This window comes from Choloepus didactylus, chromosome 3, assembly GCF_015220235.1.
Source record: "Choloepus didactylus isolate mChoDid1 chromosome 3, mChoDid1.pri, whole genome shotgun sequence".
In the NCBI taxonomy this organism is placed as follows: domain Eukaryota; kingdom Metazoa; phylum Chordata; class Mammalia; order Pilosa; family Megalonychidae; genus Choloepus; species Choloepus didactylus.
The window spans coordinates 122,930,283-122,956,764 of record NC_051309.1 but is presented as its reverse complement, the minus strand read 5'-3'; the positions used below and the strand labels follow the sequence as shown (position 1 = coordinate 122,956,764).

Here is a 26,482-nt window from a genome sequence, read left to right as displayed (position 1 = left end):
ACACACCAAAATCTGATTCACTAACAAATTTCTTGCGATACAAAAAGACTTCAAATAATTAAAATATTTGTTTTATAATACAACCAAACAATACAATTCACCCCTTCCTAAATGGTTTAAAATGATTAGGAATTGTGGCACTCTCTTTTGCATAAAACCCTTTCCTTTTCATAAAGCCCTGAGGTGAAAGGTTATTAATGTAATAAAACTGGAACCACAATTCTTCTCATTTCTGCATTAAACTGTTGCTCTAGGTTTTAAAAACATTTTTAAAGAAATGTGGCAACTTGTAAAGCTTCTCTGTATAGTTTTTCAACAAAACCTCCAGATGAACCTATACAAGAGGCCTAAAATGACCCCATAAGAAGGAAGTGTTCTTTTAATACTTGTTAGTGTTGAGATGAGTGCCATTTTCCATCTCTACTATTGTCTCTTCTGTTTTCATAGTCATGGCTCTAACAATCATGATTCCTATCTTAATGAAAGAAATCATCTCTGCTTCCTGTGTAATGATGGTCTGAACCATGATAAGTGTAATGCTGTTCCTGGCTGTAATGTCTATCTGCTATGTAGGGATGAGAATTCTGCCTGACTTTATGCTGTGATGGTGATGTATCTTGGCACCACTAGGAGCTTGAAGATTGGTTATAAGAATGATTATGTGACTGAACTGTTGGGGAAAATCCTGATTGATCCAGATGTGGAGAACCAGATTTCCCACCATATAGCACTTGCCTCAACATCATGGCTAGTCTCTGAAAATTTTCTGGAGAAGAGAAGAGAAAGATCTCTGAATTATCTGTGTTGGTGGAGTCATGTTATCCATAGTCCTTTCATACTGGCTGCTAGGAGATGTAGAGGTAGGGCTTGAATTTCCAATATGATGCTGGGGATATTACAAGCTGACATCCTGTGAGGCATGGCTACTTCCTGATCTAAATTGAATTTTGATGGGCCTTCCAACAGGTTTGAGTCCATTAAGCAGATTCATTGCATAAGGAACAGATACCTCATGTTCGAGATTCACAAATGCCAATTGCTTTGGTTTACCATTCTTATCTTTGGAATTTTTACTTTTATTACTGGCCCAGCCGGGTGGAAAAACTCAAAAAGGATTTCCTCTGTCACTTTATTTTCAAGGTGCCCACAAAAAGGGGTGCATTTTTTCAAATTCTTCTTTATCCTCTTCTAGTATCTTCTTAATATTCTTTATCTCTTCATGCATATTTTCCTTCATTTCTTTGAATTGACTCAGGAGATTTTTTTGAATGTCTTTAATTAGTTGTCCCAGATTCTGTTTCTTCTTCAACTTTTTGATTTGTTCCTTTGACTGGGCCATTTCTTCCAGTATTTTAGTATGCTTTGTGATTTTTTGCTGTTACCTGGTCATGTGATTATCTTGATGGCTCTATTCTGAGGGTCAGTTTCTCTCTTTTGTCTAGTATTTAGTTGTTGCCTTTGTTTGTATTAGGGCACTGCTTTGACAGTTGGATCATCAGTAGCTCCCAGTTCAAACCGGGCCAGGTACCCATGCAGGTGGTGTGGACCTGGGGTAGGGAAAAGCCCTGCTTTTTTCTCCTGCACTTTCTGGCCTGCCCAGCAGATGGCGCTCTTTCGTTAGCTAGTCATCCTCAGAAGCTGTTTAACTCATGACAGGCATCTGAAACTGTGCGGATCTCCCTTAGCCAGCCAATATCTGGTTCAGGGTTGGACTGTGTTCCCCTCTGTACTTGGGGCAGAGGACTCCTGCAGCCAACCCCATCTGCAGCCATCCTCTAGGCAAGGATCGGACCTCTGGCTGCTAGTTCTCTCAAGGGTGGGGGATGAGGCCAAGAACCATGGCTTAAATTGCAGTGTGTTGCAAGGTCTTCCCCTGTCCCCAGGTCCCAAACACTTGATTCGGACAGTTTCTCTCTGGTTACTTGCTGCTTTGGGGAAACAAGTAGATTTTGCCATTCCTCCCTAATCCTCCATTTTGGAAGCTCCACCTTAGTGCTCTTTTATAGTCCGCCTTCCCCAGCAGCTTGCATCCTGCTATCGGTCCCTGTTGACTTGGGTTTCTGTGTCTGGATATAGATGAGGATCTGTCTAACTGCTGTAGGAGATTTTATGGTCTGTGTCCCTGGTGGGAGGTAGAAGGGATCCCGGCAGCTGCTTTGGGGCACCTCCCAGAGTGAGGGGAGGGAAGAGGACCAGCTGGTCCAGGATGAAAGTTTCCTCCCTGATATTTTTCTCTTTCTTTGATTCAGTGTTTGTAGAATCCTTCTCCAGTCTTTACCTTCCCCCAGAGATCTGAGCAAGTGAGATTTGTCCCTTTTTTCGCTGAATCTCTGGGGAGAGGTTTTCACTAGATGTCTTACATTGCCATATTCATATATAATGATTTTTGCTCTTAAAGATGTTTAAGAAAAGTAAAATTATGTTCTGTTCCTTTTTAACATTGATTTTGTTTTAATATAGGCAATTTTATATGATGACAAAGGAGAGTGTTTGGAGAGCATATTTCTTAAGCACCTTGAGGTATTTTAATGTGTTTATCCTATTTTTAAGATATTGTTAAAAAATCTCTTTGAATACTTAATAAATGTTGTTAAATATATAGTTTTGGTAGAATAATACTATTAATAATTATGGCTAGTTTTTATTGAACATTTATTATTAGCTAGACTGTACTAAAAACTTTTAGATATTGTTTCATTTAATCTTTATAATAACCCTGTGATTTTTGTAGATTAGGAGTACAGTACACAAAGGTGAAGTGTTTTGCACTCTTTCATAGAATTACAAGGGTTGATCTGTTACATGGTATTGATAGACAGATATCCACAGTAGGAAATATTTTGTGAAATTATTCCCATTAAATATTTTCACAAACATGTATTTTGTGTTTTGTCTCCTTAAAAGATAAGAAAGGATTTAAAGACATAGTTTAATATAAAGAATAAGGATATTGTAGTTCAGGGTTCATTTCCCACTTTCAATTATTCCTAGCTAATTTAATCTCTGTGTGTAACTTCTCTTCTGTGAAATATGGATTATATATAGACTTTACTGGGTTCATCTGAAGATTAGAAATAACTTACATAAACTGTCTAGCAATTTAGTATAGTGATTCTAAAAGTGTTAAAATATATATTCTCATTAGAATTGTGTTGATTTTGGCTGTGGTATTTATTCTGAAGTTTTACATGACATTAATAGTGGGTGTGATATTTTTATGTTTATCAAAACAAGATCTAGGAGAAGCACTGTCTTAGGAGGTGTTTAAATGGTGGTAACCACAGTTGTAATAGTTTCATCTTGTAAAAGATTAATAAAAAGATTATTATTTCATCATTAGTAAAAGATTAATCTGATGCATATTTTGTGTATCATCAAATTAGGTTGATCTATTTTTTATGCTGCAGTCAGAGATATTGGCAAGTTATATTTTATTCATTAAAAGTAATTAAATTGCTTTTTTTGGACAATGATTGTTAAAGCAATTTAAATAATTGATAATATTTAATTTGGGATAATTATGAGTATGCGTCTAATTCAGGTTCATTTATAAAGATATACAATTGATAGTTAATAGTTCTCATTTAAATTTTTAAATGTAATTTTATTGAATTATATTCACATACCAGTCATCCAAAATATACAACAGTTGTTCACAGTTTCATCATATAGTTGTGCATTTAACACCACAATTTTTGAACATTTCATGACTCCAAAAAGTAAAAATGAAAATAAGAATAAAAATAAAAGTGAAAGAGAACACTCAAAGCATCCCATACCCCTCACCCCATTTACTTTTTTTAAAAATTTTTTTATATTCAGAAGTTTTTTTTATTTTTTAAAAATTACAGTTAGATGTATGGGTTCTAAGTGAAAGCCTTGAGAGGAGGTATCTTTTCCTTGCCGTTTCTATCTCCCCAGAATGTAACAAAGGGCCTTAAATAGGTCCCCAATATGTACTGTTGAATGAAAAATTACTGATTTTTTGATGCATTATTATCCTTTTTGTGTATTGATAGTTAACAAGTATATAACAAATAATAAGTTAAGGTATTGATTTATTCATTCAGCAACTATTTACTGAGTGCCCATTATGTCTTGCTAACTGTCAGTAGCTTACTGGGACAAATAGATAATCATATAATTAGATGTATACAATTTTGACATTTATTCTTTAAAATTTAGGTGAAACCTGGAGATGATTTAGAAGGTGATCGCTACTTAATTACAGTTGAGGAGGTTAAAGTTGCTGGAAGCATAGCTTTTAAACAGGATGTCATTAAAGAAGCACCAGAATTAAATTCAAGGAAGTTTATATCCTCTGGCCGGTTCCTTGGATGTCAGCCTGCTGGTTTAAAAAGGAAGTTTACTGTAAGTTTCTCTGTTGAAAATAATAAATCAATATATGTGAAATATTTCTAGAAGCATGGAATTTTGAATCTATTGTAATTTATCATTCAAATGGTACTTTGTAGATAGATAGAAAGGAAATAAGCTCTAAAAGAATCTTAATACAAATGAATGTTTACATTTTAACTTAGCAGTTTTTAAATCTTGATCATTACTTTACCTTAGTCAAAGCACACATAGTCTCATATTCTTTTTTTTTTGGGGGGGGGGTTAAGTTCATTTCACCTTTTTTGAATAGATAATGGTATAGCTAACAATTGTTTTAATATTTTTAGGGTTTTCAAGGGCCACGTCAAGTGCCAAAGAAAACAGTTATTACAGAAAATGGTGAATCTGCTGCATCACTGGAGGCTAAGAAACCTGGTCCTACTTTTCTTTCTCCATTTTACAGCATTCCCCCTTTGTTTTCTACTGTTGGCAAGAAAGATATAAAAAGTGTGCCAGTAGGCCCTGAGAACATTGTATCTTATAAGAACAGAGAAAGAAATGACCTATCTTTTTCTTCAGTTGTCTCTACTCCATCCTTCAAGATTAACCCAGAAAATTATTTTTCCTCTCCTATCACCTCTGTAATTAAGCACTCAGACTCTTTACTGACTAATGAGCCCATGAAAATAGATAGTTTGACATCTCACTGCTTAGGAATTTCACAAAATATTAGGAGCAAAGCACAGATACTAGCTCTTCTGAAGTCTAAGTCAACTAGTACCTGTGAGGAGCTAAATTCTGAGATTACAGAACATTTTCCTCAAATTCAGGCACAAGGATGTTTAAAAATTCCTACTAAACCGAAGTGCTTAATTGAACAGGAAGAATGTACTGAGGTGAAGAACACAGAAAGCTTACACTACCAGCATCAGTCAGAAAATATAAGAAAGAGAAGCCGGTGGGCCATGTATTTATCCTCACAGAGGTCACCTGTACCCTCTTCTAATGCAGATGAAAGTGATAGAGCAAAGAAGCTTAAGGCCCAGGGAGGTAATATAAATTTAAATTTGAAAGACCTTTTGGTACAAAAGAGGATGCTGTATTTTGAAACATGTGCTGAAGGAGAGGAAAAGTATAATGAAGACAAGCAAGTAGAGAATAATCAACCCCAAGATGAAGATAAAAATTTTGAAATTCCTTTATTCTGTGGAAGCACCAGCTTACCAGTTACCTGTAGCAGTGCAGAAAATGATGGCTTATTATCAGAATCTGACAGTCAAGAAAATAACAAAAGACCTTTTAATCACAATGACCAGGAATGCATAAAAGAACCAATTCTCATTAGAGAAAATTCTCAAGAGGTAAATATATGTGGAACATCAGAAAAAGAGTATAAACAGCTGATGTCTTCTCTGCCACAATGGGAACATCTACAAATTGGATCTCCCATAAGTAACAATTCTAGGATCTCTGATGACATTATAGACATGTTTTCTAAAGGTAGTCTTGATAATAAAGCTATTAATAGTAGTCAAGAACCTATGAGTAATGTAACACAACAGTTTTTGGAGGTAACCTTTAATCTGAACAATTTTGAGACCAGTGATACTGAAGAAGAATCACAGGAAAGCAACAAAATTTCCCAGAATTCAGTGTGTTGGGTAAAGGAAATTTTGGTTAATGATGGTGATTCATGTATTCAAAAGAGTTGTGATGATATGAGCTGTAAAGAAATTGGCTGTGAACATTTGCCTCTCTTACCATCTACGGGTGGCAAATCTACAGAGACATTTCCTGTTAAAGAGACTCTGCCTTCACAGCTTTATGCTAAAACTTGTGTGGATTTTGGCATGAGACTTTGTGAAGGTGAAAACACTGGAATAGAAATAGAGGAAGAGTGTAATGACACGTTAAGCAATTTTGACTCTTTGGAGTGCATTGATGATATGTATATAGATGATAATGAATATGCTAATAAATCTAACCAAGAACTCAGAACTGACTACAATTTTGCTTCACTCCCAAATGAATTTAAAGATATAAAAACAAATTTACATATTCCTCATTTGTTAAACATAGCCTCTAATCAGACTCCTGAAAACAATAATCTATTTTCAGAAGATTCTCAGTCTCCTCAGTCTTTTATTTTGGGAAGTGACTTGGACAAAAATGAAGAACAGATTTTACCATCAACCTCTAGCAGTGATAGCAGTATCCAGCCTTTAAATACCAACCAGAATCATTCTGAATATATTGCACTTGATAAATCTTACTCTCTCGAAAAAAGGCATTTTAGTTCCCAAGAAACAGAAGCACATATTTCTGAATCTGAAGATTTGGGAAGGATTGGAAGTTTACCCCATGATCATAATGGGAAAGAAACTGTTGGAGAATGTAAACAATGTCGGAATGATCCAACAAATTCTTCAGGACTTTCTGGATTAGTAAATAACATTTCTCTTTTAAGGTCACTGTCTGAACACAGTACAGCTTTAGAAAGCTTGGAAATATTGAAAAAGAAGAATACCATTTTTAAACAGCAAGGAACTCAGCAGACATATGGACCAGATAGCAGTCCTGAAGGTTAGAATGACATGTCTGTTTTGGATTGTTCTCTTTATAGCTCAAAAGGATGAGAAGATATTTGCTTCTGGAGACTGCATTAAAGAATTATATAGTATTTAAATAGGTAATACATACTGCGCTTGGTGAAATTAATTCTAATATGATTATGTCGTGAAAAGTTGTCTCCTACCACAGTGTACTCAGAATTAGTCAGTCTCTTTTATATCCTTCCAGAAATATGCTATGCATATATAAGTATATAAAAGCACATATAAGCATATATGTGTATATATATGTATATTTTATGTGTGTGTGTGTATGTATGTTCTCCCTCTGTATAGCTCTATCTCTATATATGGCTGTATAGCTCTTTTATATTTTTTAAACTATCTCTTCTAAAATAGTTAGATATCATTTTGAAAATCAGAATTTTTTAAAACATTAATTCCTTTGATAAATTATTTTCTCTGTGATTTAAGAAGTTAATATTTGTGAATAATTTAAGGAATATACAATGATAAATATTGGCTAACAGAATTTTAAAGCTATCAGACCAAATAAACTGTTAATAGTGAAAATAAGCTAAATAAAATACTTGCAGAAAGTAGAACTTCACGTGAAACTCAACAAACATGATTTTGAAAGGCCTCTTGAAAAAAGAGAATGTAATTGTACACTCTTTTTTTTTTTTTTTCAAAACGGAATAGTTATTTAATTAGGTTCTTTGCAAGAAGTTTAGAACACCAATTTGTGAGGATAAAGTCCATTTGTGAGAGAGAACACAGAATGCAGAACGAGGAATAGCTTTGATTTTTGGCGTAACTTGTGAGCCCACAGTTTTCTGATAAAACTTGCGCTGCTCCGTAAACTCATATTTCTTTTTCTCTTTGTCGAAGATCTCACCTTCTGGTGTCTGGGCTTATGCAGCTTCTTGAAGTAAGCATCAGTGAGCTGTTTTGGCATTTTCACACCACTTATGTCTATTTTGGTGGAGGTGGCAATGACAAATTTCTGATGTGTCCTATGCAGAGGAACTCGATTGAGGACCAGGGATCCAGTCACAAGTAGCAAGCCACTGCCCAGCTGCTTCAGGAAAACCATTCTCTTGCCCCTGTAGCAGCCAGTGAGGCCGATCAAAATGGTCTTGGGAGTGATGCTTGATTGCAGCTTTCTCACATGCTGACAAAGGGGTTTTTTGCCATGGCTCAACAGCTTCAGAGGCACATCTTCGGTAGGATGGTATCTAGGCATTTTGCGAAGTTTAACCACTCTGGTACCAATGGGTTTTGTAACAGTAGCAAGAACCTTCTTTTTCTTTTCAATCCTGTGTTTAGCTGCTGAATACTTCCTCTTGTACATGGCCTTTCTGGAATACATGGCAGATCGGGAATATCTGCCAATTCTCGATGAGAATCCGGTTTTGGCTGCAGTGAGGCTTCCCTTTTTTGGGCTTTTTGGTCCTGAGGCTATTCTTAACCTTGTCACTGCTATCAGTCTTCTTGGCTTCAGGTTGCTTCTCCATAGTAGCCAGCTTCTCAGCCTTTTCACCTGCCACCTTCCAAGATGGGAAAGCTGTACACTCTGTTAAATCAGTTTGTTTCTAAAACATAAGGTTCAGTTTGAATAGAGGGACTGTTTTGAATTGAAACTGTGACCATAATATAAAGAAAATTCTTGAGCAGCATTGGCCAATAGAAATATAATGTGAGTCACATTATAAACTAAATGACTGTAAAAAAAAAACAAAAAAACAGGTGAAATTAGTTTTAATGTATTTTATTTAGTTCAATATATTCAAAATGTTATCATTTCAGAATGTAATCAGTATAAAATTTTTACATTATTGGAATAGTTTACATTCTTTTTCAATACTAAGACTTTGAAATTCAGTATGGTTTTATACTTCCAACACATTGCAATTCAGACAAACCACATTTCAAATGCTTAGTAGCCACATGTGGCTAGTTCTTGTATTAGACTTTGCAATTCTAGGGAACACAAAGTAATGAAATGACTCTAAGTGTTCATCGCAGTTGTGAAACCAGTTTCTATTTCCCTTAGCAAGTAACTGCTGATTCTTTAGGAACAGTAGATAATATTGCTTTTGTTAAGCCCTTTGTTCTGAACCCAATAATGTATTTATTTATTTAGGTTAATCTCCTTGGTGTCCACTTATAAATTTATATTCCTTAGACATTAGAAAGTTAACTGTAGATATCTCTCTACTGAACCCCTAAAAACTTCAGCAGGTAGTTACTCATATTTAACCTTTATACAATACTAGTATTTTATAGGCAGTCCATATTCAAAAATCTCTAATTGTCCCAGTAATGTTTATACCAAACCTCTTACCTCCCCATCCAGAATCCAGTAAAGTTTTTCACATTGTATGTAGTAGTAATGTTCTTTTGTTTATTTACTTGTTTTGTTCTACAATACCCACAAAATTGTTTCAGAATTGTTACACAAATACCACTAATGATTAAAAAAACCTTTCCAAATTCATAAAGTTCATGAATCCTTTGCAGTTCTTTTTGTCTTTAGAATATGTGCTATTGGGAGTATAGAGTCAGGTACTATTTTCAAAAATTACTTGGATTATTATTTTTTCTTTAGTATGATTATGTTATCATTTGATATAGTTAATTGTTTTTATTTAGTAAGAGGGTTTTTCCCTGTCCTTATTGATTTATTTTTGTATTTTTACTATGTAAAACACTAACATAGGTTAAAAGTCAAACCTATATAAAACATACTCAGATCCCTTCCCTATGCCTTCTACCCAATTCTACTCACCTGCTTCAAGTAGCAAATTTATACCACCCGTGATTCCTTTTGCAAAAACAAGTAGCTCCATATACAAATTCTTATTTCCCCTTTTCAAACAAAAGATAACATATTCAATATATTCTTTTGTGTGTGTGTGTGTGTGTGTTGCAATAAAACTTTATTTATGGACACTAAAATTTGAATTTTATATGATTTTTACATGTCATAAAATATTATTCTTTTTTATTTTTTTCCCCAACCATTTAAAAGTGTAAAAACCTTGCTTTACTTAACAGGCTGTACAAAAACAGGTGGCCTGGATTTGGCCTGCAGCTGTAGTTTGCAGACCATCAGCCTCATGAGGGCAAAGAGAATCTGTTTTGTTCATTATTTGACACCCAGAACCTAGCACAGTGCCTAATACAGAATGGTTACTTAAAAAATACCTATTGAAAGAGTGAATGAATACGTGCATTCTCCTTTGTTTTCTCTCCTCTGCCTTTTTTTTTTTTTTTTTTTTTTTTGATGGCTTTTGGCTTTTATTAGTTTACAAACACAGTTCTAAGGTCATGAACAGGTCCCATTTAAGGCATCAACAGGATGATGCCTTCTCTGAAGAAAGGATGCTGGCATCTGGGTTTCTCTGTCACTTAGGCAGGCACATGGCTGGCGTCTGCTGGTCCTTTACTCCTGGGTTTTGTTACTTTCAGGTTCTGGCTCTTTCAGCTTCTTTGTGTCCTTGCTTGCTTCTCTTGGTGTTTCTCTCTGTGTTTCTGACTTTTATCCTCATAAAGGACTCCAGTAAAGGATTAAGAACCACCTTGAATTGGGCGGGTGCATCTCAGTTGAAACAACCTAATCAAAAGGTCCCACCCCCAATAGATCTGCACCCACAAGAATGGATTAAAAAACCTGGCTTTTTCTGGGGTACATAACAGCTTCAAACCAGCACAGGTGGGAAATGGGGAGTTATTGTGTTTTTTTTGTTTGTTTTGTTTTTGATTTTTTTTTTATTAAATTCAGTTTTATTGAAATACATTCACACACAATACAATCATCCATGATATACAATCCACTGTCCACAGTATGATAACATAGTTATGCGTTCATCACCACAATCTATCTCTGAACATTTTCCTTACATCAGAAAGAACCAGAACAAGAATAAAAAATAAAAGTGAAAAAAGAACACCCAAATCATCCCCCCATCCCACCCCATTTGTCCTTTAGTTTTTATCCCCATTCCTCCACTCATCCATACACTAGATAAAGAGGGTGTGATCCACAAGGTCTTCACAATCACACTGTCACCCCTTGTAATCTACATTATTATATAGTTGTCTTCAAGAGTCCAGACTGCTGGGTTGGAGTTTGGTAGTTTCAGGTATTTACTTCTAGCTATTCCAATACATTAAAGCCTAAGAGGTGTTATCTATATAGTGCATAAGAATGTCCACCAGAGTGACCTCTCGACTCCATTTGGAATCTCTCAGCCACTGAAACTATTTTGTCTCATTTTGCATCCCCTCAATATATTCTTTAGCACTTTGCTCTTTGTCACTTAATAATATACTTTGGGAATCACTTCATATCAATTCATAGAAATCCTCTCCATTTATTTTTGTTTTTAATTTTTATTGTGGTAACATATATACAACATAAAATCTCCCATTTTAACCCCCTTAAATTTAAGTATACAATTCAGTGGTATTAATTATATTAACAGTGTTGTGTTACTATTACCCTCTTCCATTACCAAAACTTTCCCATCACCCCAAACAAAATCTGCACCCAGTAAGCATTAACTCCCCATTCCCTATCCTCCTATTTTCTGTCTCTATGAGTTAGCATATTTTAGTTATTTCATATAAGTGAAATCATATGATATAGTTCTTTTTGTGTCAGGCTTATTTCGCTCAACATGATGACTTCAAAGTTCATCAGTGTTGTAGCCATGTACCAGAATGGCATTCCTTTTTATAGCTGAATAAATGTATTCCATTTTTTGTATAGACCACATTTTTTTAATCCATTCACCTGTTAATGGACAAGTGGTTGCTTCAACCTTTTGGCTATTGTGAATAATGCTGCCATGAACATCAGTGTGCAAATAACTGTTTGAGCCTCTGTTTTCAGTTCTTTTGGGCATATACCTGGAAGTGGGATTGCCAGGTCATATGGTAATTCTATACTTAACTTTCTGAGGAACTGCCAAACTGTCTCACATAGTCACTGCACCATTTACATTCCCACCAACAATGCAAGAGGTTCTTATTTCTCCACATCCTCACCAACACGTGTTATTTTGTATTTTTAAAATAATAGCCATTCTAGTGGGTGTGAGGTGGTATCTCATGGTTTTGATCTGCATTTCCCTAATGTCAATATGTGGAACATATTTTTATGTGCTTATTAGCCATTTGTTTATCTTCTTTTTAAATTGGATTGTTTGTCTTTTGTTGTAGGAGTTCCTTATATATTTTGGATATTAAACTCTTAGCAGATACATGGTTTACAAGTGTTTTTTACCCATTTCTTGATCATATCCTTTGCACAAAAGTTTTAAATTTTGATGAAGTCTGATTTATTTTTTCTTTTGTTGCTTGTGCTTTTAGCATAAAGTCTAAAAATCCATCACCTAATACAAGATTCTGAAGATGCCTCCCTATGTTTCTTATAGGAGTTTTATAGTTTTAGTTCTTATGTTTAAGTCATTGATCTATTTTGAGTTAATTGTTTTATAAGGTATGAGATAAAGGCACACTTTCATTCTTTTGCATATGGATATCCAGTTTTCCCAGCACTTTTTGTTGAAGAGATTATTCATTCCCCATTGAGTGGATTAGTACCGTTGTCAAAAATCAGTTGTTCATTGATGTGTGGGTTTATTTCTGAACTTTCAGTTATTTTCCATTGTTCTATATGTCTGCCATTGTGCCAATACTACACTGGTTTGATTACTGTAGCTTTGTAATAAGTTTTGAAATCAGAAAATGTGAATCCTCCAAATTTGTTCTTTTTCAAGATGGTTTTGGCTGTCTGGGGTCCCTTGCCTTTCCATATGAATTTGATGATTACCTTTCCATTTCTACAAAGAGGGATGTTGGAACTTGGTTGGGATTACATTGAATCTGTAAATTGCTTTGAGTAGTATTGACATCTTAATGACATTTAGTCTTGCAGTACATGAAGGTGGGATATTATTCCATTTATTTAGGTCTTCTTTAGTGTCTTTCAGTAATGATTTGTAATGTTCTGCATACAAGTCCTTTATATCCTTACTTAAATTAATTCCTAGATACTTGATTCTTTAAGTTGCTATTGTAAATGAAATTATTTTCATGATTTCTTCTTCTGATTGTTCATTTCTAGGGTATAGAAACACTGCAAACTTTTGGATGTTGGTCTCATTAAATTCATGAATTAGTTTTAGGAGCTTTGTTGCAGGATTTTCTGTATTTAGGGTAATGTCATCTCAAATAGGGAAAGTTTTACTTCCTCAGTTCCAATTTGGATTCCTTTTATTTATTTTTCTTGCCTAATTCCTTTGGCTAGATCTTCCATTACAATGTTGAATAACAGTAGTAACAGTGGGCATCCTTGTCTTATTCCTGATCTTAGAGGGAAAACTTTCAGTCTTTCACCATTAAGTAGGATGTCAGCTGTGCATTTTTCATATATGCCCTTTATTGTGTTGAGGAAGTTTCTTTCTATTTCTAGTTTCCTAAGTGATTTTATCAAGAAGCGGTGCTGGTATTTGTTAAATGCCTTTTCTGCATCATTTGGGATGATCATGTGTTTTGTTTTGTTTTTTTCCTTTATTCTGTTATCATGGTGTATTATGGTAATTGATTTTTTTATGTTGAACTATGCTTGCATACCTAGGTAAATCCCACTCTGTCACAGTGTATAATTCTTTTAATATGCTGTTGTATTCTGTTTGCTAGTATTTTGTTGAGAATTTTCGCATCATATTCACAAGAGATACTGGTCTGTAATTTTCTGTTCTTGTGGAGTCTTTATCTGACTTTGGTATAAAGGTGATGTTGACCTTGTCAAATGAATCAGGGAGTGTTCCTTCCTCTTCAATTTTTTGAAGAGTTTGAGCAGGATTGGTGTTAATTCATTCTGGAATCTTTGGTAAAATTCACCTGTGAAGCAATCTGGTCCTTGGCTTTTCTTTGCTGATAGGTTGATTACTGATTAAATCTCTTTACTAGTAATTGGTTTGTTCAGCTCTTCTATTTCTTCTTGAGTCAATTTAGGTAGTTTGTATGTTCTAGGAATTTGTCCATTTCATCTAGGTTATCTAATTTGTTGTTGTACAGTTGTTCATAGTATTCTCTTACAGTCTTTTTTACTTCCAGTGGGGTAGGGAATAATGTTCCCCTTTTCATTTCTGATTTTAGTTATTTGTATCTTCTCTCTTTTTTTCTTTGTCACTCTAGCTAAAGGTTTGTCAATTTCATTGATCTTTTCAAAGAACCAACTTTAGGTTTTATTGATTCTCTATTGTTTTTTAATTCTCTATTTCATTTATCTCTGCTCTAATCTTTGTTATTTCCTTCCTTCTGCTCATTATGGGTTTAGTTTACTTTGAGTAGTGTTGACGTCTTAATGATATTTAATCTTGCAACACATTTTCTAGTTCTTCTGGTTTTGAGTTTAGGTCTCTGATTTGATACACATATATAAATTTTTTTTTCCAGGTTAAACAATGGGAATTTATTTACACCTGGTTTGAGGCTGGTAAAAAGTCCAAAGCAAGGTATTATTAAGGCAATGTTTCCTTCCTGAAGATAGTGGCATTCTGGGGGTGGCTGCTGGCCATCCTTGGTCTTTAGCATGTCACAAGCAAGGCACATGGCAACCTCTTCTGGTCTCTCCCTTCTCTTCCAGGTTCCATTGATATTCAGCTTTCCCTGTGGCTTTTTCTCTCTATCTGATTTCATTCTGCTTATAAAGGACTCCAGTAATAGGATTAAGACCCATCCTGATTGAGGTGAGCTATATCTTAACTGAAGGAACCACATCAAAGGGTCCTACCCACAATGGGTTCACACTCATAAAAATGGGTTAAGTTTAAGAACATGTTCCCTGGGATACACCATGACCTAAAGTCTAGTGGCAAACAGGGATATCTTTTCTAATATAAGCATTTAGGGTTATAAATTTCCTTCTCAGCACTGCCTTTGCTGTATGCCATAAATTTTGGTATGTTGTAATTTTGTTTTCATTCACCTCAAGATATTTCCTAATTTCTAATGTGATTTCCTCTTTAACCGATTGATAAAGAGTCTGCTGTTTAATTTCCACGTATTTGTGAATTTTCCATTCCTCCCTCTTATTGATATCTAGTTTCATTCCACTGTGGTCAGAGAAGATATAGGGTTTGATTCCAATACTTTTAAATTTACTAAGATTTATTTTGTGATCTAAGATATGACCTACCCTGGAGAATGATCCATGTGCACTAGAGAATAATGTGTATTCTGCTGTTCTTGTATATATGTTTGTTAGGTCTAGTTGATTTAGAGCATCATTCAAGTCTTTATTCTCTTCTTGATCCTCTGTCTAGATGTTTTATCCATTATTGAAAGTAATGTTTTAAGTGTCTTACTATTAATTTAAAACCATCTATTTCTCCCTTCAAAGACTTTAATATTTAGTTTATATATTTTGGGACTCTGCTCTTAGGTGCATATATATTTATAATTGTTATGTTTTCTTGTTGAATTGACCCCTTTATCAGTATATAATAACCATCTTTGTCTCTTGTAACTTTTTTACTTAAATTCTGTTTTATCTGATATTAGTGTAGATACCCTTGCTCTCTTTTGGTTACTACTTGCATAGTATATTTTTTTCACATCCTTTCACATTCTTTTTTTTTTTTTTTTTTTTTTTTTTATTAAATTCAGTTTTATTGAAATACATTCACACACCATACAATCATCCATGCTATACAATCCACTGTCCACAGTATGATAACATAGTTATGCGTTCATCACCACAATCTATCTCTGAACATTTTCCTTACCTCAGAAAGAACCAGAACAAGAATAAAAAATAAAAGTGAAAAAAGAACACCCAAATCATCCCCCCATCCCACCCCATTAGTCCTTTAGTTTTTTGTTTTTTGTTTTTTTTTTTAATTCATTTTTATTGAAATATATTCACAAACCATACAGTCATCCATGGTATACAATCAACTGTTCACAGTATGATCATATAGTTATGCGTTCATCACCACAATCTATTTCTGAACATTTTCCTGACATCAGAAAGAATCAGAATAAGAATAAAAAATAAAAGTGAAAAGAGAATACCCAAACCATCCCCCCATCCCACCCTATTTGTCATTTAGTTTTTACTCCCATTTTTCTACTGATTTTTTTTCAATTTTTTAACTTTGTTTATCAAAAAATTAAAAACAAACAGGCAAACAACAACCAAAAAAACCCCACAACATTTCAAACAAAGCAATGGATTAAGGAAAACAAATAACCTAAAATAACTACTTTGCTTCCAATATGTTCCTACCATACCCCAAGAAAATTAATAAACCATGTCCAAACAGAGGAGTAAGAAAAACAAATAATCTAAAATAACTACATTGCTTCCAACATGATCCTTCCATACCCCAAGAAAATTAACAACCCCTAAGAAAACAAAGGAATAAGAGAAAAAAAAAACCTAAAATAACTCTATTGCTTCCAACATGATCTTACTATATCCAAGAAAGTTTACAAACCATAATCATAATCATAATCTGTTCTTATTAGATTATCATTCCCCTTCCACTAATTGCTATCTCTAGGTCCCCTACATTCTACAGTATAAAACATTGTACATTTTTCACAGAATTCACATTAGTGGTAACATACAATATCTCTCTTTTTGTGCCTGGCTTATTTTGCTCAGCATTATGTCTTTTTTTTTTTTTTTTTTTTTTTTTTTTTAATCTTCATTTTATTGAGATATATTCATATACCACGCAGTCATACAAAGCAAATCGTACTTTCGATTGTTCACAGTACCATTACATAGCTGTACATTCATCACCCAAATCAATCCCTGACACCTTCATTAGCACACACACAAGAATAACAAGAATAATAATTAGAGTGAAAAAGAGCAATTGAAGTAAAAAAGAACACTGGGTACCTTTGTCTGTTTGTTTCCTTCCCCTATTTCTCTACTCATCCATCCATAAACTAGACAAAGTGGAGTGTGGTCCTTATGGCTTTCCCAATCCCCTTGTCACCCCTCATAAGCTACATTTTTATACAACTGTCTTCGAGATTCATGGGTTCTGGGTTGTAGTTTGATAGTTTCAGGTATCCACCACCAGCTACCCCAATTCTTTAGAACCTAAAAAGGGTTGTCTAAAGTGTGCGTAAGAGTGCCCACCAGAGTGACCTCTCGGCTCCTTTTGGATTCTCTCTGCCACTGAAGTTTATTTCATTTCCTTTCACATCCCCCTTTTGGTCAAGAAGATGTTCTCCGTCCCACGATGCCGGGTCTACATTCCTCCCCGGGAGTCATATTCCACGTTGCCAGGGAGATTCACTCCCCTGGGTGTCTGATCCCACGTAGGGGGGAGGGCAGTGATTTCACCTTTCAAGTTGGCTTAGCTAGAGAGACAGGGCCACATCTGAGCAACAAAGAGGCATTCGGGAGGAGGCTCTTAGGCACAACCATAGGGAGGCCTAGCCTCTCCTTTGCAGCAACCGTCTTCCCAATGGTAAAACCTGTGGTAGAGGGCTGAACCCATCAAACCACCAGTCCCCTATGTCTGTGGTCATGTTAGCAACCATGGAGGTGGGGTAGGCGAATACCCCTGCATTCTCCACAGGCTCCTCAAGGGGGCACTACATCTTTTTTTTTTTTTCCTTGTTTTTTTTTTTTTTTTTCAACTTTCCCTTCTTTTTTAAATCAACTGTATGAAAAAAAAGTTAAAAAGAAAACAAACATACAATAAAAGAACATTTCAAAGAGACCATAAAAAGGGAGTAAGAAAAAGACAACTAACCTAAGATAACTGCTTAACTTCCAACATGTTCCTACTTTACCCCAAGAAAGTTACCTAATATAGCAACATTTCTGTGAACTTGCTCCTACTATATCCATCAGAAATTAACAGACCATAGTCATTCCTGGGCATCCCCAGAACGTTAAATAGCTTATCTGTTCTTCTTGGATTATTGTTCCCCCTTCCTTAATTGCTCTCTATTGCTAGTTCCCCTACATTCTACATTATAAGCCATTTGTTTTACATTTTTCAAAGTTCACATTAGTGGTAGCATATAATATTTCTCTTTTTGTGCCTGGCTTATTTCGCTTAGCATTATGTCTTCAAGGTTCATCCATGTTGTCATATGTTTCACGAGATCGTTCCTTCTTACTGCTGCGTAGTATTCCATCGTGTGTATATACCACATTTTATTTATCCACTCATCTGTTGAAGGACATTTGGGTTGTTTCCATCTCCTGGCAATTGTGAATAATGCTGCTATGAACATTGGCGTGCAGATATCTGTTCGTGTCACTGCTTTCCGATCTTCCGGGTATATACCGAGAAGTGCAATCGCTGGATCGATTGGTAACTCTATATCTAGTTTTCTAAGGAACTGCCAGACTGACTTCCAGAGTGGCTGAACCATTATACAGTCCCACCAACAGTGAATAAGAGTCCCAATTTCTCCACATCCCCTCCAGCATTTGTAGTTTCCTGTTTGTTTAATGGCAGCCATTCTAACCGGTGTTAGATGGTATCTCATTGTGGTCTTAATTTGCATCTCTCTAATAGCTAGTGAAGCTGAACATTTTTTCATGTGTTTCTTGGCCATTTGTATTTCCTCTTCAGAGAACTGTCTTTTCATATCTTTTGCCCATTTTATAATTGGGCCGGCTGTACTATTGTCATTGAGTTGTAGGATTTCTTTATATATGCAAGATATCAGTCTTTTGCAGATACATGGTTTCCAAAAATTTTTTCCCATTGAGTTGGCTGCCTCTTTACCTTTCTGAGAAATTCCTTTGAGGTGCAGAAACTTCTAAGCTTGAGGAGTTCCCATTTATCTATTTTCTCTTTTGTTGCTTGTGCTTTTGGTGTAAAGTCTAGGAAGTGGCCGCCTAATACAAGGTCTTGAAGATGTTTTCCTACATTATCTTCTAGGAGTTTTATGGTACTTTCTTTTATATTGAGATCTTTGGTCCATTTTGAGTTAATTTTTGTGTAGGGGGTGAGGTAGGGGTCCTCTTTCATTCTTTTGGATATGGATATCCAACTCTCCCAGCCCCATTTGTTGAAAAGACCATTATGACTCAGTTCAGTGACTTTGGGGGCCTTATCAAAGATCAGTCGGCCATAGATCTGAGGGTCTATCTCTGAATTCTCAATTCGATTCCATTGATCTATATGTCTATCTTTGTGCCAGTACCATGCTGTTTTGGCAACTGTGGCTTTATAATAAGCTTCAAAGTCAGGGAGTGTAAGTCCTCCCACTTCGTTTTTCTTTTTTACAGTGTCTTTAGCCATTCGAGGCATCTTCCCTTTCCAAATAAATTTAATAACTAGCTTTTCCAAGTCTGCAAAGTAGGTTGTTGGAATTTTGATTGGGATTGCATTGAATCTGTAGATGAGTTTGGGTAGAATTGACATCTTAATGACATTTAGTCTTCCTATCCATGAACATGGAATATTTTTCCATCTTTTAAGGTCCCCTTCTATTTCTTTTAGTAGAGTTATGTAGTTTTCTTTGTATAGGTCTTTTACATCTTTGGTTAAGTTTATTCCTAGGTACTTGATTTTTTTAGTTGCTATTGAAAATGGTATCTTTTTCCTGAGTGTCTCTTCAGTTTGTTCATTTCTAGCATATAGAAACATTACAGACTTATGTGCATTAACCTTGTATCCCGCTACTTTGCTAAATTTGTTTATTAGCTCTAGTAGCTGTATCGTCGATTTCTCAGGGTTTTCTAGATATAAGATCATATCATCTGCAAACAATGACAGTTTTACTTCTTCTTTTCCAATTTGGATGCCTTTTATTTCTTTGTCTTGCTGGATTGCCCTGGTTAGCACTTCCAGCACAATGTTGAATAACAGTGGTGACAGCGGGCATCCTTGTCTTGTTCCTGATCTTAGAGGGAAGGCTTTCAGTCTCTCACCATTGAGTACTATGCTGGCTGTGGGTTTTTCATATATGCTCTTTATCATGTTGAGGAAGTTTCCCTCAATTCCTACCTTTTGAAGTGTTTTTATCAAAAACGGATGTTGGATTTTGTCAAATGCTTTTTCAGCATCTATTGAGATGATCAATTGATTTTTCCCTTTTGACTTGTTAATGTGTTGTAATACATTGATTGATTTTCTTATGTTGAACCATCCTTGCATGCCTGGAATAAACCCCACTTGGTCATGGTGTATGATTTTTTTAATGTGTCTTTGGATTCGATTTGCAAGTATTTTGTTGAGGATTTTTGCATCTATATTCATTAGGGAGATTGGCCGGTAGTTTTCCTTTTTTGTAGCATCTTTGCCTGGTTTTGGTATTAGATTGATGTTAGCTTCATAAAATGAGTTAGGTAGTGTTCCATTTTCTTTAATGTTTTGAAAGAGTTTGAGTAAGATTGGTGTCAGTTCTTTCTGGAAAGTTTGGTAGAATTCCCCTGTGAAGCCATCTGGCCCTGGGCATTTATTTGTGGGAAGATTTTTGATGACTGATTGGATCTCTTTGCTTGTGATGGGTTGGTTGAGGTCTTCTATTTCTTCTCTGGTCAGTCTAGGTTGTTCATATGTTTCCAGGAAATTGTCCATTTCCTCTACATTATCCAGTTTGTTGCCATACAGTTGTTCATAGTATCCTCTTATAATTTTTTTAATTTCTTCAGGATCTGCAGTTATGTCACCTTTTTCATTCATTATTTTGTTTATATGGGTCTTCTCTCTTTTTGATTTTGTCAGTCTAGCTAGGGGCTTGTCAATCTTGTTGATCTTCTCAAAGAACCAACTTTTGGTGATATTTATCCTCTCTATTGTTTTTTTGTTCTCTATGTCATTTATTTCTGCTTTAATCCTTGTTATTTCTTTTCTTGTACTTGGTTTAGGATTGGTTTGCTGTTCATTTTCTAGCTTCTTCAGTTGATCCATTAGTCCTTTGATTTTGGCTCTTTCTTCCTTTTTAATATATGCGTTTAGTGCTATAAATTTCCCCCTTAGCACTGCTTTTGCTGCATCCCATAGGTTTTGGTATGTTGTGTTCTCATTTTCATTCGTCTCTATATATTTAGCAATTTCTCTTGCTATTTCTTCTTTAACCCACTGATTGTTTAGGAGTGTGTTGTTTAACCTCCAGGTATTTGTGAATTTTCTAAGTCTCTGATGGTTTTTGACTTCTAATTGTATTCCATTGTGGTCAGAGAATGTGCTTTGAATAATTTCAATCTTTTTAAATTTATTGAGGCTTGTTTTATGTCCCAGCATATGATCTATTCTGGAGAAAGTTCCGTGAGCACTAGAAAAGTATGTGTATCCTGGTGATTTGGGATGTAATGTCCTGTAGATGTCTGTTAAATCTAATTCATTTATCAGATTGTTTAGGTTTTCAATTTCCTTATTGGTCTTCTGTCTGGTTGATCTATCTATAGGAGAGAGTGATGTGTTGAAGTCTCCCACAATTATTGTGGAAACATCAATTGCTTCCTTTAGTTTTGCCAGTGTTTCTCTCATGTATTTTGTGGCACCTTGATTGGGTGCATAGACATTTACGATTGTTATTTCTTCTTGCTGAATTGCCCCTTTTATTAGTATGTAGTGGCCTTCTTTGTCTCTCAAAACATCCCTGCATTTGAAGTCTATTTTATCTGAGATTAATATTGCTACACCTGCTTTCTTTTGGCTGTAGCTTGCATGAAATATTTTTTTCCACCCTTTCACTTTCAGTTTCTTTGTGTCCCTGTGTCTAAGATGAGTCTCTTGTATGCAACATATTGATGGTTCATTTTTTTTGATCCATTCTGCGAATCTATATCTTTTAATTGGGGAGTTTAAACCATTTACATTCAACGTTAAAACCGTGAAGGCATTTCTTGAATCAGCCATCTTATCCTTTGGTTTATGTTTGTCATAATTTTTCCCCTCTGTCTGTTAATATCCTTTATTGTACCCATACCGAATCTCTTTAGTACTGAACCTTTCTCCAAGTCTCTCTGTCCTGTCTTTGTTTCTCTGTCTGTAGGGCTCCCTTGAGTATCTCCAGTAGGGCAGGTCTCTTGTTAGCAAATTCTCTCAGCATTTGTTTGTCTGTGAAAAATTTAAGCTCTCCCTCAAATTTGAAGGAGAGCTTTGCTGGGTAAAGTATTCTTGGCTGGAAATTTTTCTCAGTCAGAATTTTAAATATATCGTGCCACTGCCTTCTTGCCTCCATGGTGGCTGCTGAGTAGTCACTACTTAGTCTTATGCTGTTTCCTTTGTATGTGGTGAATTGCTTTTCTCTTGCTGCTTTCAGAACTTGCTCCTTCTCTTCTGTGTTTGATAGTGTGATCAGTATATGTCTCGGAGTGGGTTTATTTGGATTTATTCTATTTGGAGTTCGCTGAGCATTTATGATTTGTGTATTTATGTTGTTTAGAAGATTTGGGAAGTTTTCCCCAACAATTTCTTTGAATACTCTTCCTAGACCTTTACCCTTTTCTTCCCCTTCTGGACACCAATGAGTCTTATATTTGGGCGTTTCATATTATCTATCATATCCCTGAGGTCCATTTCGATTTTTTCAATTTTTTTCCCCATTCTTTCTTTTATGTTTTCATTTTCCATTCTGTCATCTTCGAGGTCACTGATTCGTTGTTCAACTTCCTCTAGTCTTGTACTATGAGTGTCCAGAATCTTTTTAATTTGGTCAACAGTTTCTTTAATTTCCATAAGATCATCCATTTTTTTATTTAGTCTTGCAATGTCTTCTTTATGCTCTTCTAGGGTCTTCTTGATTTCCTTTATCTCCCGTACTATGGTCTCATTGTTCATCTTTAGTTCTTTGAGTAGCTGCTCTAGGTGCTGTGTCTCTTCTGGTCTTTTGGTTTGGGTGCTTGGGCTTGGGTTATCCATATCGTCTGGTTTTTTCATATGCTTTATAATTTTCTGTTGTTTTTGGCCTTGTGGCATTTGCTGAACTTGATAGGGTTCTTTTAGGATTTGTAGACCAATTGAAGTCCTTATCTCTAATTTATCAGATCTACAGCTTCGTGGAGTACACTTTCTCTAACTAACCAGCAGGTGGTGTCCACAAGCCACTTGTTCTCCACAAGCCAGTTCTCCCCTGCTTAGCCTGTTTGGTGAGTGGGGGAGTGAGTCTTGTGGGGTCCAATTGGTGTACCAAGCTTGCATGTGTAGTTGGTGTTGCCTGCCCTGTATATGGGGCGTGTTTCTGGGCAGTCAGGGAGGGGGGTTGGCTCTAACAATCAAATCTCCCTGGTGATCCTAGAGTTTTAAAGCTGCTGCAATAGTCTAATCCTTCAGTTCAGTCCTGCCACAGTTTGTCTCTGCCACTGACCCACAAGTCCTTGGTATTGGCGTATGGCTCCTGAGACTTGCAAGTGGGCCCCTCTTCCAGGCCGTGCACCCCGGGTCCTCTGTTGAGGGATGACTATGCTATGTCACAGGTGAGTGCCGTCCCCCCAGGGCAGTTCTGGGCTGGTGGGCTGTGTAGGGAGGCTCCCAGTCTGCTGAAATGATGGCTGAATGGGGCTTTGTTAATTCACACTGCTCTACCTTCCCAACTCTGGGACTATCAGCTGAGGTTGCAGGGAAGGCTAATGTCCACACCCAGTTTTGTGGTGTGTGCCTGTTATTTGAAGCACTTCCATCACACTGGGTTGTTTGGGGCAGTTCTGGGCTATGGGGCTGGCGATGGGCAGGAGTGTTTCCTGTCCACCAGGATGATGGCTGTGGGCGGACACCCCCCTTTTCTTGGGAAGTTGTGGTGTTTAGTGAATTTTCTCAGCCACTGGATTATTGCGTTTTGTCTCAGAACTCTCCTAGTTCTGCTCTTGACTTGACCTGCCCAAATAGTAAGTCTTTGAAGCTTTCTGTATTGGGCTTCTTAGAGTAATTGTTTTAGAAAAAGAAAAAAGGATTAAAAAAAAAAAAAAAAAAAAAAAACGGGCCCTCCTGGGAGATCTAATGGGTTATTGAAATGCTAAGAGACAAAGCAACCAGGGCCATTAAGGAAAGGTCCACAGGGCAGAGAGATCAGCTTTTCTTCGGGATTTGCATATGCGCCTCAGGGCCCTTCCCCTTTCTATGTTCACCAGAACTCCAAAAATCCTCCGCGTTTATTTTGGAGATTTTCGTGTTGTTTTTTATCTATGCCTGTCTCCTCTCTGCTGGGCTGGCTGCTCTCAGATTCTCTGGTGTCTGGTCTCAGTCTATCTATGGTTGGAGTCTGGATCAGTAGAATGAGTTTCCGATAAGAGCAGCCACTGCAGTTCTCCCTTCTCCTTCCCGGAGCTGACAGCCCCTCCTCCCCCGGGACTGAGCCTGGCAGGGAGGGGCGCGGGTCCCCTGGCCGCAAAAACTTACAGATTTCGCTGATCTCAGCAGTTCCACGTTTTCATGAGTGTTGTATGAAGTATGCCCAAAGTCAGATTGCTCTGTGGTGTCCAGTCCACGCAGTTCCTGGCTTTCTACCTACTTTCCTGGAGGAGTAACTAAAACATACAGCTCACCAGTCTGCCATCTTGCCCCGCCCGACATCCTTTCACTTTCAACCTACTTATGTCTTGGAATTTAAGGTGAGTCTCTTGTAGAGAGTATATAGTTGAGTTGTGCTTTTTTTTATCCATTCTGCCAATCTCTGTCTTTTGACTGGAAAGTTTAATCCATTTACATTTAAAGTCACTACTGCTAATGCAGGACTTTCTTCTGACATTTTGCTTTTTAGCCTTTGAATGTCTTATACATTTTCTGTCCCTCTAGTCTTCCATTAATACTTACTTTCATATTCATTTGATTTTTTTTTTTATATTGTACCATATTGAGTGCCTTCTTATTTCTATCTGTATACATTTTTCATTTTTCCTTGTGGTTACCATGGGGTTACAGTTTAACATCCTAAATATAAAACAATCATATTATATTTGATATCAACTTTATTTCAGTAGTATACACATACACTTCATATACCTTTCCATCCCCCCACTTTTTGTTGTATTTGTTACAAATTATATCTTTGAATATTATCCAAAACCACAGATATATCACCATTTTTTTATGCATTTTCATTTTAGCATCTATAGGAAGTAAAAAGTAAAGTATATACCAAAAAATACAATACAATAGTATTGGCATTTATAATTGCCCATATGGTTACCTTTACTGGGTGTCTTTATTTCCTTATGCTCCTTTGAACCACTGTCGAGTGTTTATTCCTTTCAGTCTGAAGAACTCTCTTTAGCTTTGCTTGTAGGGCAGGTCTAGGAGTAATGAAGTCCCTTAGCTTTTGTTTAACTGGAAGTGTCTTAATCTCTCCCTTATCTTTGAAAGAAAGTCTTGCCAGATTCTTGGTTACCAATTATAATTTTCTTTCAGGACTTTAGTTATTGCTACCCCCTGCCTTTTTTGCCTCCATGGTTTCTGATGAGAAATTGGCACTTAATCTCATTGGTATTCCCTTGTATATGTTCCATGTTGCTTTTCTCTTGCAGCTTTCAGCACTCTCCTTTTCCTTTGCATTCGACAGTTCACTCAGTATCTGATGGGACACACTTCTCTTCAAGTTTATCCTGTTTGATGGTCTTTGGGCTTCTTGGATGTACCTATTCATGTATTTTGTTAAGTTTGGGAGGTTCTCTGTCATTATTTCTTTGAATATTCATTCTGCCCCTTTTTCTTTTTTCTCCCATAATACATTTTCATTTTACCAATGCATATATTGATAGACTTGATGGTGTCCCTGAGGTCTTTTACGCTATTTTTGCTTTTTATAATTCTTTTTTAATTCTGTTCCGCAGCCTGACTCATTTCAGTTGTCTTATCTTCAAATACACTGATTCTTCTGTCAGCTCCATTCTGCTATTGAAACCCTCCTGGGAAACCCTCCTGGTTTTCAATTCCAGGAGTTCTGTTTGGTTCCTTTTAAAACTTCTCTTTACTGAGATTCTCATATTGTTAGTTCATTATTTTAATGTTAGCCTTTAGTTCTTGCTCTGTGTTTTCCTTCACATTTTGGGGCATATTGAAAATCATTTTTTTTTTAAGTTTTTTTCTGATATGTCCAAAAAGTCTGGTCTTCTTCATTGATGTTTTCTGGTTTTTTATCCTCTTCTTTTGGATGGTCGTCTTTATTTGTTTGTCTTGTAATCTTTTGTTGCACACTGTACATTTTAATATTTTAAAATGTTAACTCTGGGATTTATTCTCTGAGATGTTTGTGTCTTGAGTTTGTAACCAGCTGTTGATATGATGGAGATTATCTTGGGTGTAAGCCCTCCTATCAAGAAGGTCAACCCAAGGGTAATGCAAAGTGCATGGTCCTCCCTGTCTTTTCTGGACTGCTGTCTTCTCCTAGGCTTGTGCTTCCCTTGGGAGTTCACCTGTTTACAGGTGTTTAAATGCCCCCTCTACTTCCCAGGAGACAGAACCTCTTCCCCTTCCAGATATTCTACTGCTGAACTTAAAGCAGGTAAGTCTTTGTTCTAGGCTGTTTGCCTCAATTTTTCTTATATTCCTTTAGTTGTCTCAAGCTGCTTTTGTTTGGAGGGCAAATACTGAGATGTGGCGCATGCTGACGAGTATGTCCCAGGT

At 36.1% G+C, this 26,482-nt stretch overlaps 1 protein-coding gene and 2 pseudogenes across 1 annotated transcript in view; 1 reads left to right on the top strand and 2 right to left on the bottom strand.

The window, feature by feature from the left end:
- Nucleotides 1-26,482, top strand: part of ZGRF1 (zinc finger GRF-type containing 1) — a 139,689-nt gene that overhangs the window by 29,179 nt on the left and 84,028 nt on the right. Inside the window, exons 4-6 of the mRNA XM_037830485.1 lie at nt 2,461-2,520; nt 4,186-4,371; nt 4,686-6,921. Coding sequence (XP_037686413.1) covers nt 2,461-2,520; nt 4,186-4,371; nt 4,686-6,921 — 2,482 coding nt within the window. The remainder of the gene's footprint in view (nt 1-2,460; nt 2,521-4,185; nt 4,372-4,685; nt 6,922-26,482) is intronic.
- Nucleotides 390-1,772, bottom strand: LOC119529078 (annotated as a pseudogene).
- Nucleotides 7,639-9,760, bottom strand: LOC119529077 (annotated as a pseudogene).